Raw genomic sequence first — 14645 nt, forward strand, 5'->3', positions numbered from 1 at the left:
CTCAAGCAAGCAAACTCCACACGCATGCACAACCGCCAACTCCGGCATCTCAGGTCAGAATGCAACTATCGTGTGGGATGCAAGGATGCAAGAATCAATCTGGAGGCAGGGGGGAAGGAGAAGGCATAGTAGTGTGGGGGTGGGGAGAGTGACAAACACAGTCTGGTGGTGTGTGCAGGGACTAGAGTGCCAACAGGTGCAGCGTCAGGATGTTGTGGAATGGGGGGGTTCTGTATTTTCATGGAGATCTGGCAATTCTAGTTTGCAGTAGGGGTCTTCACAGTTCAACAATTTTTCAAAGTACTTTCATAGTATTTCACAATTCTGGCTGTTGCTTAGGCCTACTGTACCATTTTCATCTGTGAAGCAAATACTTGGAGCTCGTTAGCCCTTTAGATAACTTTTAAACGTCTGATAGAAATTCCGAGAGTTATTTTTTTATGAAGTTGTTTTGTATGTTAAGAAGTTGTGATTTCTCAAAAGATCTTTTAGCACTCTTAATTATTCATGCTGTTTCTTTCCTTTGCATTCTAAGTGCATCAGGGTGTTCAGGCTTTCCTGAACATTTCCATTTCTTTCACTGCTTTGTTCTTTCTGTTACTGCTTCTTCATAGATTTCATTCCTCCAGACTTTCTTCTTCATTTTTGTTGTTCCAAAAACATTTTTCACTGCCCTGTTGATTTCTTTCGATATTTCTTCCTATTTCCCTGATTTAGTTCCTTTAATTTCTTCCCGAAATTTTTTTATTACCCCTTTGATGATGTTGAGCCTGTCTGTATTATATGTAATTAATTTTTGCTTTCTCTTTTGATTTTTATTGGGGAGAAGTTTCAGTTTAATCTTAGTCAGGTAATGATCAGAATCAAATTCCCTGTTTCCTGCTACTTTTACATTCATGTTTTCTTTAAAACTGTATTTAGAAATAGCCTCATGATCTAACTGGAACTTCCCTAGCATTGGATTCGGAGAGATCCATGTTTTTGCCTTTTTTGGTAATTTTTTGAAGAAGGTAGACATTACTTTCAACTGAAATGTTCTACAAAGACTGATTAGTCTTGTGCCATTTTTGTTTGTTCTTTTATGAGCTGGATAATATCCTACTATTTTTTGAAATGATTTTTCCCTACCTATTTGTGCATTAAAATCCCCCATAACATCATTTGATTTTGGAATTTTTGATATTTCTTCTTCTAGAAGTTCCCAGAATGCTTCTGCTTTACTTGAATTTTTCCTATTGTCATCATTGTGTAGAGCATCACGATTATCAAAGGTATACTGTTTATATTTGCATTTAACTGTGAGAAGAGATAGTCTTTCTGAACTGGATTTGAATTCTGTAATGTTACCCGCTAAATTTTTATGAACATAGAAAGTGGAACCAAGTATTGGCATGTCTTTCGTGATTTTTATTGCTGGTTTACCCTTAAAAATTTTATGGTTTTTGGTTTCTGTAACATTTTCATCCAAAAATCTTGTTTCTTGAAGTGCTAAAATTTGTATTTCATACATATCGAAGAGAATATCAAGTTCTTTTTGTTTACCAATTTTTAGTAATGAGTTTACGTTCAAGGTGCCTGCAAATAATTTCCTTTTGAACTTGCGTTTGGAAGGATACCAAGGATGCTCCAACTCATCCTTAATGCAGATGTTGGGACTCCCCAGAACCCTAGGTCCCGATGCATTGCATAAAGCAATGGTGGATCCCTCTTTCGAGTTACCACCTGGGTTAGTGCTTTCTTCTAGCAGACTTTCCATTGAAATTGTACATTGTACATGGTAGAAAATAAATTCCAAGTTAAGATCGGATTGTTAGTCCGAAATGGTTATTTTTCATGGTTTTCTCCATTAGGTTCTTCCACTCTCTCTGCCGTTAGGAGTTAGGATTCCTCTTCCGCCTTTGAGACCGTTGACTGGGCTTCACCTGTAACCCTAGGCAGGGGCCCTCACAGAGTGCTACCATCTGGAGCCAGATGGACCCAGGTTTTTTTATGAGGTGTTACCCCTCCCCCTCCTCCTTCCTCATTGCTTGTGAAATAAGGCCCTGAGATTATTATTATTATTATTATTATTATTGTTATTATTAGTGGCAGTGGTCATAAAAAAAGGATTGACAGCCCAAAGTCTTTCAGTTTCTGCCAGTTCAGAAGCAAGGAGTCCAGGGAGTACCGCAGGGAAGCGTGATAGGACCTTTATTGTTTACAATATACATAAATGACTTAGTTGACAACATCGGTAGCTCCGTGAGGCTATTTGCAGATGACACGGTTGTCTACAAGAAAGTAGCAACATCAGAAGACTCGTACGTACTCCAGGAGGACCTGCAGAGGATTAATGCATGGTGCGAAAGCTGGCAGCTTTCCCTAAACGTAGATAAATGTAATATAATGCGCATACATAGGGGCAGAAATCCATTCCAGTACGATTATGCCATAGGTGGTAAATCATTGGAAGCGGTAACGACCGTAAAATACTTAGGAGTTACTATCAGGAGCGATCTGAAGTGGAATGATCACATAAAACAAATAGTGGGAAAAGCAGGCGCCAGGTTGAGATTCATAGGAAGAATTCTAAGAAAATGTGACTCATCGACGAAAGAAGTAGCTTACAAAACGCTTGTTCGTCCGATTCTTGAGTATTGCTCATCAGTATGGGACCCTTACCAGGTTGGATTAATAGAAGAGATAGACATGATCCAGCGAAAAGCAGCGCGATTCGTCATGGGGACATTTAGTCAGCGCGAGAGCGTTACGGAGATGCTGAACAAGCTCCAGTGGCGGACACTTCAAGAAAGGCGTTACGCAATACGGAGAGGTTTATTATCGAAATTACGAGAGAGCACATTCCGGGAAGAGATGGGCAACATATTACTACCGCCCACATATATCTCGCGTAATGATCACAACGAAAAGATCCGAGAAATTAGAGCAAATACGGAGACTTACAAGCAGTCGTTCTTTCCACGCACAATTCGTGAATGGAACAGGGAAGGGGGGATCAGATAGTGGTACAATAAGTACCCTCCGCCACACACCGTAAGGTGGCTCGCGGAGTATAGATGTAGATGTAGATGTAGATGTAATCAAGTGATTTACAAACTAAGTGTAGTACAGACATTTTAATTTGGTTGATTATAAATGGGGGTGAAGGTGTGGGTGGAGCAAGTGTCACCAGGGAGTGGAGTTTCGTACAAACTGTCTATCTTTAATCACAATGTAGACATGCAGTCTTTTCTGGCAGGTAGTTGTGGTAGCATTCATACTTGTTATACCCAGAGAACGGCTTCATCATTCTGTAAGAGGAGGTCATTAGAAATATACAGCACTAGTTGTCTAATTCACTCGTTAGTTCATAGTTTAACAAAATATCTACAAAACTAAATGTCATTTATTTTTTGTCATTTTAAAAATAAAAGTGCTCAACCAAAATTATTTTCCATTGTAATGGCACAAATGATGATGTGGGGAGGGGGGCGGGAGGGTTTACTAGTTAATACATCATTGTACTCACGGGGTGATTAGTCACCGAAAAGTTGGAAACCACGGACCTAGGAGAAGGGATGGCGATATGTCAGGCATCTGTATAACTTAATTTGGACATGTGGTTTTTGCCTATGCTGAAACTTACTATTATGTTATACAGTGCAACATACTCATATTTTTATTCCTCTCCACCTGTCTGTGTTAACTGAAAAAGAATTAACAATCATGTACCTCCATCTATGTGCCCTTAATTTTTTTCTGTTTTTCTTGTTTTGAAATTTTAGTTCTCCATGTTTTAACATTCAAAATTTGGTTCATAATTTTGCAAATATGGAGGCACCCTTTTGTATTATCTGCTTTGTCATTGCTTGCTAAGTTTAAGGTAACTGAATTTTAACTGACTTCTGTATTTTCAGAGTCGCAGGAAGCATCATCACAAGGACCATTTGGCATTGAAGGCTGCTATAACGTAAGTGACTTCTTACCTTAATTTGTGTTTTCTATCTCTCTACTTGTGTGTGTGTGTGTGTGTGTGTGTGTGTGTGTGTGTGTGTGTGTGTGTGTGTTTTGACTAGAGATAAAAAAAACAGTTGCAAAAAATGAAACTGTGCAATATGGTTACATTTTGCATTCAAAATAGACAATAATATATTTCGAATATAATAGAGGGAAACATTCCACGTGAATAGAGGGAAACATTCCACGTAGGAAAAATATATCTAAAAACAAAGATGATGTGACTTACCAAATGAAAGTGCTGGCAGGTCGACAGACACACAAACATACACACAAAATTCAAGCTTTTGCAACAAACTGTTGTCGGTTACAAGGATAGGAGCCAGAGGGTAGGGAAGGTGGTTTGGGGATTTCATAGGGATGAACTAACAGGTTACGAAGGTTAGGTGGACGGCGGAAAGACACTCTTGGCGGAGTGGGGAGGATTTCATGAAGGATGGATCTCATTTCAGGGCAGGATTTGAGGAAGTCGTATCCCTGCTGGAGAGCCACATTCAGAGTCTGGTCCAGTCCCGGAAAGTATCCTGTCACAAGTGGGGCACTTTTGTGGTTCTTCTGTGGGGGATTCTGGGTTTGAGGGGACGAGGAAGTGGCTCTGGTTATTTGCTTCTGTACCAGGTCGGGAGGGTAGTTGCGGGATGCGAAAGCTGTTTTCAGGTTGTTGGTGTAATGATTCAGGGATTCCGGACTGGAGCAGATTCGTTTGCCACGAAGACCTAGGCTGTAGGGAAGGGACCGTTTGATGTGGAATGGGTGGCAGCTGTCATAATGGAGGTACTGTTGCTTGTTGGTGGGTTTGATGTGGACGGACGTGTGAAGTTGGCCATTGGACAGGTGGAGGTCAACGTCAAGGAAAGTGGCATGGGATTTGGAGTAGGACCAGGTGAAACTGATGGAACCAAAGGAGTTGAGGTTGGAGAGGAAATTCAAGAGTTCTTCTTCACTGTGAGTCCAGATCATGAAGATGTCATCAATAAATCTGTACCAAACTTTGGGTTGGCAGACTTGGGTAACCAAGAAGGCTTCCTCTAAGCGACCCATGAATAGGTTGGCGTACGAGGGGGCCATCCTGGTGCCCATGGCTGTTCCCTTTAATTGTTGGTATGTCTGGCCCTCAAAAGTGAAGAAGTTGTGGGTCAGGATGAAGCTGGCTAAGGTGATGAGGAAAGAGGTTTTAGGTAGGGTGGCAGGTGATCGGCGTGAAAGGAAATGCTCCATCGCAGCGAGGCCCTGGACGTGCGGAATATTTGTGTATAAGGACGTGGCATCAATGGTTACAAGGATGGTTTCCGGGGGTAACAGATTGGGTAAGGATTCCAGGCGTTCAAGGAAGTGGTTGGTGTCCTTGATGAAGGATGGGAGACTGCATGTAATGGGTTGAAGGTGTTGATCTACGTAGGCAGAGATACGTTCTGTGGGGGCTTGGTAACCAGCTACAATGGGGCGGCCGGGATGATTGGGTTTGTGGATTTTAGGAAGAAGGTAGAAGGTAGGGGTGCGGGGTGTCGGTGGGGTCAGGAGGTTGATGGAGTCAGGTGAAAGGTTTTGCAGGGGGCCTAAGGTTCTGAGGATTCCTTGAAGCTCCGCCTGGACATCGGGAATGGGGTTACCTTGGCAAACTTTGTATGTGGTGTTGTCTGAAAGCTGACGCAGTCCCTCAGCCACATACTCCCGACGATCAAGTACCACGGTCGTGGAACCCTTGTCCGCCGGAAGAATGACGATGGATCGGTCAGCCTTCAGATCACGGATAGCCTGGGCTTCAGCAGTGGTGATGTTGGGTGTAGAATTAAGGTTTTTTAAGAAGGATTGAAATGCAAGGCTGGAAGTCAGAAATTCCTGGAAGGTTTGGAGAGGGTGATTTTGAGGAAGAGGAGGTGGGTCCCGCTGTGACGGAGGTCGGAACTGTTCCAGGCAGGGTTCAATTTGGATGGTGTCTTGAGGAGTCGGATCATTAGGAGTAGGATTAGGATCATTTTTCTTCGTGGCAAAGTGATACTTCCAGCAGAGAGTACGAGTGTAGGACAGTAAATCTTTGACGAGGGCTGTTTGGTTGAATCTGGGAGTGGGGCTGAAGGTGAGGCCTTTGGATAGGACAGAGGTTTCGGATTGGGAGAGAGGTTTGGAGGAAAGGTTAACTACTGAATTAGGGTGTTGTGGTTCCAGATTGTGTTGATCGGAATTTTGAGGTTTTGGAGGGAGTGGAGCTGGAAGTGGGAGATTGAGTAGATGGGAGTGACTGGGTTTGTGTGCAATGAGAGGAGGTTGAGGTTTGCTGGAAAGGTTGTGAAGGGTGAGTGAGTTGCCTTTCCGGAGGTGGGAAACCAGGAGATTGGATAGTTTTTTGAGGTGGAGGGTGGCATGCTGTTCTAATTTACGGTTGGCCTGTAGGAGGATGCTCTGAACAGCCGGTGTGGATGTGGGAGAGGAAAGATTAAGGACTTTTATTAAGGATAGGAGTTGACGGGTGTGTTCATTGGCTGAGTTGGTGTGTAGGTGAAGGATTAGGTGGGTGAGGGCAATGGATTGTTCAGTTTGGAACTGGTATAGGGACTGATGGAAGGAAAGGTTGCAGCCAGAGATGGGAACTTTGAGTGTGAGGCCTTTGGGGGTAATGCCAAATGTCAGACAAGCCTGAGAAAATAAAATATGCGAGCGTAATCTGGCTAGGGCGAAGGCATGTTTGCGGAGGGAATGTAAATAAAACTTAATGGGGTCATTGTGGGGGTGTTGTGAGGGTGACATGGTATTAGAAGGTGGAAAGTAACATGAGGTGAAATGAAAATGAAAATAAAAATATATGGGGAGAGATAAAGGTGAACCGGAAAGAAACTGGAGACCTGGAATGAAAAAAGGCGAAAAGGTGTTGGTTACAGCTGGGCTATGTAGGACTTGGGTTGGTAGACAACGATGTGCATAAAGGTTAGGTGGTTGTGTTGCCGCCAAAGCACGTTAAAGGACGGAGAAATTCGGGAAAATTTCGAAAAAACTGCGTGTAGTATATTAAAAGGAGTGGTATTGTGGTGGCAGATTATGAAAATGAGGCTAACAATTCTCTGACGAAGAAATAATGGCGTTAAAACCTGTGGGAAGCGGCTAAAAATGATCAGTGATGTGGGAAAAACGGAAATGGAAATAAAGCGAAAGTTGTTAGAGCTGGCCGAAATGGTTGTTTAAAAGGTGAAAGGAGCTGTTTGTGAACTAGAAACGGTGGATATTATAGCGGCGGTAGTGCTGAAAGCGGCAAAAAAAATATTTTTTTGGTTATGGTTTGGAAGTGGGTTACGTATTATTGAGTATATATATAGGCGGGATAAAATAGTATAGCAGATTACGGTAAAAAGGAGAAGGTGAATACAAAGTGAAACTACTGGCAAAAACAGAAGGAGGAAAATAAGACGACAGAAAAGATTTCGAAATGTAACAGTGACAATAACAAACGTAATTGTTGGATTCAAATTAATGATATCAATATAATGGAAGGAAACATTCCACGTGGGAAAAATTATATATAAAAACAAAATGAGGTGACTTACCGAACAAAAGCGCTGGCAGGTCGAAAGACACACAAACAAACACAAACATACACACAAAATACAAGCTTTCGCAACAAACTGTTGCCTCATCAGGAAAGAGGGAAGGAGAGGGGAAGACGAAAGGAAGTGGGTTTTAAGGGAGAGGGTAAGGAGTCATTCCAATCCCGGGAGCGGAAAGACTTACCTTAGGGGGAAAAAAGGACAGGTATACACTCGTACACACGCACATATCCATCCACACATACAGACACAAGCAGACATATTTAAAGACAAAGAGTTTGGGCAGAGATGTCAGTCGAGGCAGAAGTGTAGAGGCAAAGAAGTTGTTGAAAGACAGGTGAGGTATGAGTGGCGGCAACTTGAAATTAGCGGAGATTGAGGCCTGGCGGATGACGAGAAGAGAGGATATACTGAAGTGCAAGTTCCCATCTCCGGAGTTCGGATAGGTTGGTGTTGGTGGGAAGTATCCAGATAACCCGGACGGTGTAACACTGTGCCAAGATGTGCTGGCTGTGCACCAAGGCATGTTTAGCCACAGGGTGATCCTCATTACCAACAAACACTGTCTGCCTGTGTCCATTCATGCGAATGGACAGTTTGTTGCTGGTCATTCCCACATAGAATGCATCACAGTGTAGGCAGGTCAGTTGGTAAATCACGTGGGTGCTTTCACACGTGGCTCTGCCTCTGATCGTGTATATATATATACTGCGCAGTAATTAAGCCAGCAGCACTATATGCTAGTGAAACGCTCACACTCCACACAAAATGTGATTTAGAAAAAATACTAAAAGAAGAACGCAAAATTATGAGAGGGAAACATTCCACGCGGGAAAAATATATATAAAAACAAAGATGATGTGACTTACCATACGAAAGCGCTGGCAGGTCGATAGAAACACAAACAGACACATACATACACACAAAATTCAAGCTTTCGCAACAAACTGTTGCCCCATCAGGAAAGAGGGAAGGAGAGGGAAAGACGAAAGGAAGTGGGTTTTAAGGGAGAGGGTAAGGAGTCATTCCAATCCCGGGAGCGGAAAGACTTACCTTAGGGGGAAAAAGGACGGGTATACACTCGCGCGCACACACACACACACACACACACACACACACACACACACACACACATCCACACATATCCTTTTGTCTTGCTCTCCCCTTCCCTCTTTCCTGATGAGGCAACAGTTTGTTGCAAAAGCTTGAATTTTGTGTGTATGTATGTGTCTTTTTGTGTTTCTATTGACCTGCCAGCGCTTTCGTATGGTAAGTTTTATATATATATATATATATATATATATATATATATATATATATATATATATATTTTTTTTTTTTTTTTTTTTTTTTTATTACTATCAGCTGATTATCAAGTACACACAAGATTTTAGAATTTTGGCTAGAATACATCATAGCCAGAAGGGTTACTGCTTTTTAGTGACCTGTTGGTTTCTTGTCACCACTTTAATAGGCGATTTGGAAGAACTGATGCCTGGTGGTAGAGTATGCGGTTCCTATCAAAATAAATCTGGTATATATGTTTTTCATGTGCCTTTTGTTGTTTCTATAAAAAACAAAGATGCTGTGACTTACCAAACGAGAAAGTGCTGGTAGATAGACACAATAAAAAACACACAAACACACACACAAATTTCAAGCTTTCGCAACCCAAGGTTGCTTCATCAGGAAAGAGGGAAGGGCAGGGAAAGACAAAAGGATGTGGGTTTTAAGGGAGAGGGTAAGGAGTCCAAGGTAAGTCTTTCTGCTTCTCTTAAAACCCACATCCTTTTGTCTTGCTCTCCCCTTCCCTCTTTCCTGAAGCTTGAAATTTGTGTGTGTGTGTGTGTGTGTGTGTTTGTGTGTGTGTGTGTGTGTGTGTGTGTGTTTGTGTGTGTGTTTTTTTTATTGTGTCTATCTACCAGCACTTTCTCGTTTGGTAAGTCACAGCATCTTTGTTTTTTATACAGTAGTATAGTTTATAATACTTCCATATGCTGTTGATGTGTTTGTTTGTATTGCCTAGCAAGGCTGGGTACACTGAATCCAAAACTGTGTGAAATGTTGTATGTATGTCCAAGGGACCTAATAAATGTTTGACATGCAAAAAAACTGGAGGTATTTGTGTATGTGTTGAGAAAAATACAATTGTCATTTAAAAATAGAATGAATGCTAGATTTTGAAATCTGGGTCTCCTTCTGGCAGAAGATAAGAAAGAGACTGATAGTATATAAGGATGTAGGAAAATTCCCACATGGTTCTTGGGTGTGGAAGACTTGCTGGAGAGGAATACAAGAAAGTGTGTTGTTGGTACTCAACAAGGTTTGAAAACTTTAACTTAGAAGTGAAAGATAAGATACAATCCAAGTCTGAGTAAGGTTGAAGTAAATCATAGAGTAGTGAAAAATCAATGTTGTCTTCATTCTCCTGTTAGCCTGTTACCATAACTTCTCATATTCACATGTACATCTGTATTCGGCAAACCATCTTATAGTTTGTGATGGAGGATGTTTTTGATACCACTATTAATACCCATTTAAATGTTACATTCACAAATAACACATGGGAAGAATAGTTCCTTGTTAAGCTCAGCGTGAACTCAAATGTTTCTGATTTTATCGTCGTGGTCATTTTTGCTGCTGTCCAATTTCAGTTGTCGCCTTGTTGTGTAATATGTTTTGTGACCTTTTTTCCATTGTTAAGATATGTTTCCACTCTTGCAACGGGAATGCCGTTAATGCCACACCAATTTAATTTTCCTTCTATAATTTTATGATCTCCACAATTAAAGGCCTTGGCAACGGAGTGAAGTTTGTTGTTTAGTTTTGCCTGAGCTTAGTTTGTGTGATTCTATATTGCTTTCTAAATAGAAGAACCTGCATAGAAGCCAAAATGGGCTACTGTTAACAGGTTGTTGTCACAAAGGTGGTTCAATATTTTGTTGTAAGTTAGGCTCTCAAATGTTTTTTGAGAACACAGGAAGGGTGGAGATGGTCCTATAATTAAAGGTCACTTGCTTACTTCCACCACATACATTTTGACTATCAGCTGATTATCAAGTACACACAAGATTTTAGAATTTTGGCTAGAATACATCATAGCCAGAAGGGTTACTGCTTTTTAGTGACCTGTTGGTTTTTGTCACCACTTTAATAGGCGATTTGGAAGAACTGATGCCTGGTGGTAGAGTATGCGGTTCCTATCAAAATAAATCTGGTGTATATGTTTCTATGATTTTAGTTATTGTGATAGAATAAATTTAATTTAGTGGCCAATGACTTGAATTTAACATTTATCTGTCTCAGTGCTGTTATCAGGAAGCAGAATACCATTTGTGTTAACAGGTTTAATTTTTTAATGTCTAATAATGCTCCATATTGCTTTCTTCAAAGGCTATTGAATTTTTTGTGTGTTGTTGTTGTTGTTGTTGTGGTCTTCAGTCCTGAGACTGGTTTGATGTAGCTCTCCATGCTACTTTATCCTGTGCAAGCGTCTTCATCTCCCAGTACCTACTGCAGCCTACATCCTTCTGAATCTGCTTAGTGTATTCATCTCTTGGTCTCCCTATACGATTTTTACCCTCCACGCTGCCCTCCAGTACTAAACTGGTGGTCCCTTGATGCCTAAGAACATGTCCCCAACCGATCCCTTCTTCTAGTCAAGTTGTGCCACAAACTTTTCTTCTCCCCAATCCTATTCAATACCTCCTCATTAGTTATGTGATCTACCCATCTAATCTTCAGCATTCTTCTGTAGCACCACATTTCGAAAGCTTCTATTCTCTTCTTGTCTAAACTATTTATCGTCCATGTTTCACTTCCATGCATGGCTACACACCATACAAATACTTTCAGAAACGACTTCCTGTCACTTAAATCAATACTCGATGTTAACAAATTTCTCTTCTTCAGAAACGCTTTCCTTGTCATTGCCAGTCTACATTTTATATTCTCTCTACTTCGACCGTCATCAGTTATTTTGCTCCCCAAATAGCAAAACTCCTTTACTACTTTAAGTGTCTCATTTCCTAATCTAATGCCCTCAGCGTCACCCAACTTAATTCAACTACATTCCATTATCCTCATTTTGCTTTTGTTGATGTTCATCTTATACCCTCCTTTCAGGACACTGTCCATTCCGTTCAACTGCTCTTCCAAGTCCTTTGCTGTCTCTGACAGAATTACAATGTCATTGGCACACCTCAAAGTTTTTATTTCTTCTCCATGGATTTTAATACCTACTCCGAACTTTTCTTTTGTTTCCTTTACTGTTTGCTCAATATACAGATTGAATAGCATCGGGGAGAGGCTACAACCCTGTCTCACTCCCTTCCCAACCACTGCTTCCCTTACATGTCCCACAACTCTTATAACAGCCATCTGCTTTCTGTACAAATTGTAAATAGCCTTTCGCTCCCTGTATTTTACCCCTGCCACCTTCAGAATTTGAAAGAGAGTATTCCAGTCAACATTGTCAAAAGCTTTCTCTAAGTCTACAAATGCTAGAAACATAGGTTTGCCTTTCCTTAATCTTTCTTCTTAGATAAGTCGTAGGGACAGTATTGCTTCACGTGTTCCAACATTTCTGTGGAATCCAAACTGATCTTCCCCGAGGTCGGCTTCTACCAGTTTTTCCATTTGTCTGTAAAGAATTCGCGTTAGTATTTTGCAGCTGTGACTTATTAAACTGATAGTTCGGTAATTTTCACATCTGTCAACACCTGCTTTCTTTGAGATTGGAATTATTATATTCCTCTTGAAGTCTGAGGAAATTTCGCCTGTCTCATACATCTTGCTCAACAGATGGTAGAGTTTTGTCAGGACTGGCTCTCCCAAGGCTGTCAGTAGTTCTAATGGAATGTTGTCTGCTCCCGGGGCCTTGTTTCGACTCAGGTCTTTCAGTGCTCTGTCAAACTCTTCACGCAGTATCATATCTCCCATTTCATCTTCATCTACATCCTCTTCCATTTCCGTAATATTGTCATCAAGAACATCGCCCCTGCATAGACCCTCTATATACTCCTTCCACCTTCCTGCTCTCCCTTCTTTGCTTAGAACTGGGTTTCCATCTGAGCTCTTGATATTCGTGCAAGTGGTTCTCTTTTCTCCAAAGGTCTCTTTAATTTTCCTGTGGGCAGTATCTATCTTACCCCTAGTGAGATAAGCCTCAACATCCTTACATTTGTCCTCTAGCCATCCCTGCTTAGCCATTTTGCACTTCATGTCGATCTCATTTTTGAGACGTTTGTATTCCTTTTGCCTACTTCATTTTCTGCATTTTTGTATTTTCTCCTTTCATCAATTAATTTCTGTATCTCTTCTGTTACCCATGGATTTCTACTAGCCCTCGTCTTTTTACCTACTTGATCCTCTGCTGCCTTCACTATTTCATCCCTCAAAGCTACCCATTCTTGTTCTACTGTATTTTTGTGTGTAATGCATGTTTTTTGTAAATGCATAGATAAAAAATATACTCACCAAGGAGCAGCAGGAGATCACACATATAAAGATATTTAAATCTGCAAGGTTTCGGAGCCAATGGCTCCTCCTTCAGCCAGAAGGGTTGAAGGGGAAGAAAGAGGGGTAAAGAAAAAGGACTGGTTGAGGGTGTCTATCGACCTGCCAGTGCTTTCGTTTGGTTCAACATGACTACCACCACGTTATTAGTAACAATGAATGGGCTTAGGCAGGGGAACTATACTGGCAACACACAATATCCTGTTGCAGGGAATGTTCTACAATATAACAGTCATGACCTTAGTGCCTGTTTCACCACACCTGGCACCTGAATTTTTCCTGCAGATGCCAGTTTCTCAGAACACCGCAGGTAAGAAGTGGCGTTACAACATGTCCTAGGTTCTCATCACCTACCTGGCCTTAATTTACATTAATTTCTTTACTCTCAGCATTTCTTCACAGTAACTACTCCATTTTTCTCTTCCTTTTAGTTTTCTATATATTTTGTTTTCTGACCTGTCACCTCCCCACCCTCTCCCTGTCACATACAGTGCACTTAGCTTCACACTCTTGCTAACTCACGGTTGATGTTTTGGCAGTAATCTCTATCTTGAGTGTTACCCTGTCTTCAACCTTTAAGTTCTCAGGTTTTCGAGTCTCATCTGGAGCTGTCCCCAACAAGTAGTCTTCCCTTCTCATCCTGTTCAGTAAGTCTCCCTTGACTTGGGATTCTGGGTGCCTTTACCAAACTCTCCCCATTTCCTAAACCTCTCTAGTCCTTTTTCTTCAACCCTCTTCCTTCCCCTTGAACCCTTCTGCCAAAACAAGGACCCATTGGCTCCAAAAGCTTGCAAATTTGAATACCTTTGTATGTGTGTTCTCCTGCCACTGCTTGGTGAGTAGATTTTTTGTCTATCCAATGACATTATATTTTCAAAAATTGATTACTTTCGTTTATGTACGTGGTTTTTGCCTTTTTTCATGACACTATGATGAATTTTGTAACACTGCTGACAGTGCCCCTTCATGTCTTGATTAGGCCTGCTGTTCTGCATTATGTAGAATGCTCTTCCACCATTTCTGCACCACAGTTGTGGTACAACTACTATATATCTACCAAAAATGTTATGCAATTAGTTTTGTGTGTGTTTGTTAACATAGTTTGGCAAAATAGAATGTAATCATTTCAGTTCAGGATAAAAGCAGTCGACCAATTGCACAAATTTTATTGCACTTACCGTGATTTTGATACCGACTAAGGGTATGAGGGCCGTGTTCACCAGAAGAGCTATATTTACGAATAAAAATTTTTTAATCAGTGTAATAAAATAACAGCCATCTCGAAGCCTTAAGTAGCACCAGAAGTATATACATACTTTCACAGTGTATGGAGAGATAATGAAACCGTTTGAGCTGAAATGCTCAAGTTGAATAAGTAAAAGTTATCTAGTGAAGTCAACATTAAACCCGCAAGTATAGCAAGGCTGAAAGGTTTGTCAACTGATTATTCAGCTATGCAAAAACAGTGCATTTTGCACCAACTATGGGGTGCAAACAACATAGAGCCGCACAAGTTAAGAAAACAGTTAACTTCCAGTCTGTCCTACCTAATAAACAGGGCACGCGTCTCATATTATTTTACAAACCCATGAATTA

General features: G+C 41.1%; 1 protein-coding gene across 1 annotated transcript in view; it reads left to right on the plus strand.

Annotated features, from left to right (window-relative positions):
- Positions 1 to 14645, plus strand: part of LOC126427942 (zinc finger and SCAN domain-containing protein 2-like) — a gene marked incomplete in the record, with an annotated part of 94971 nt that overhangs the window by 74391 nt on the left and 5935 nt on the right. The window contains 1 exon segment of the mRNA XM_050089833.1: positions 3897 to 3949. Within this exon segment, the coding sequence (XP_049945790.1) occupies positions 3897 to 3949 (53 nt within the window).

The sequence above is a fragment of the Schistocerca serialis genome, chromosome 12 (assembly GCF_023864345.2).
Source record: "Schistocerca serialis cubense isolate TAMUIC-IGC-003099 chromosome 12, iqSchSeri2.2, whole genome shotgun sequence".
Lineage (NCBI taxonomy): Eukaryota > Metazoa > Arthropoda > Insecta > Orthoptera > Acrididae > Schistocerca > Schistocerca serialis.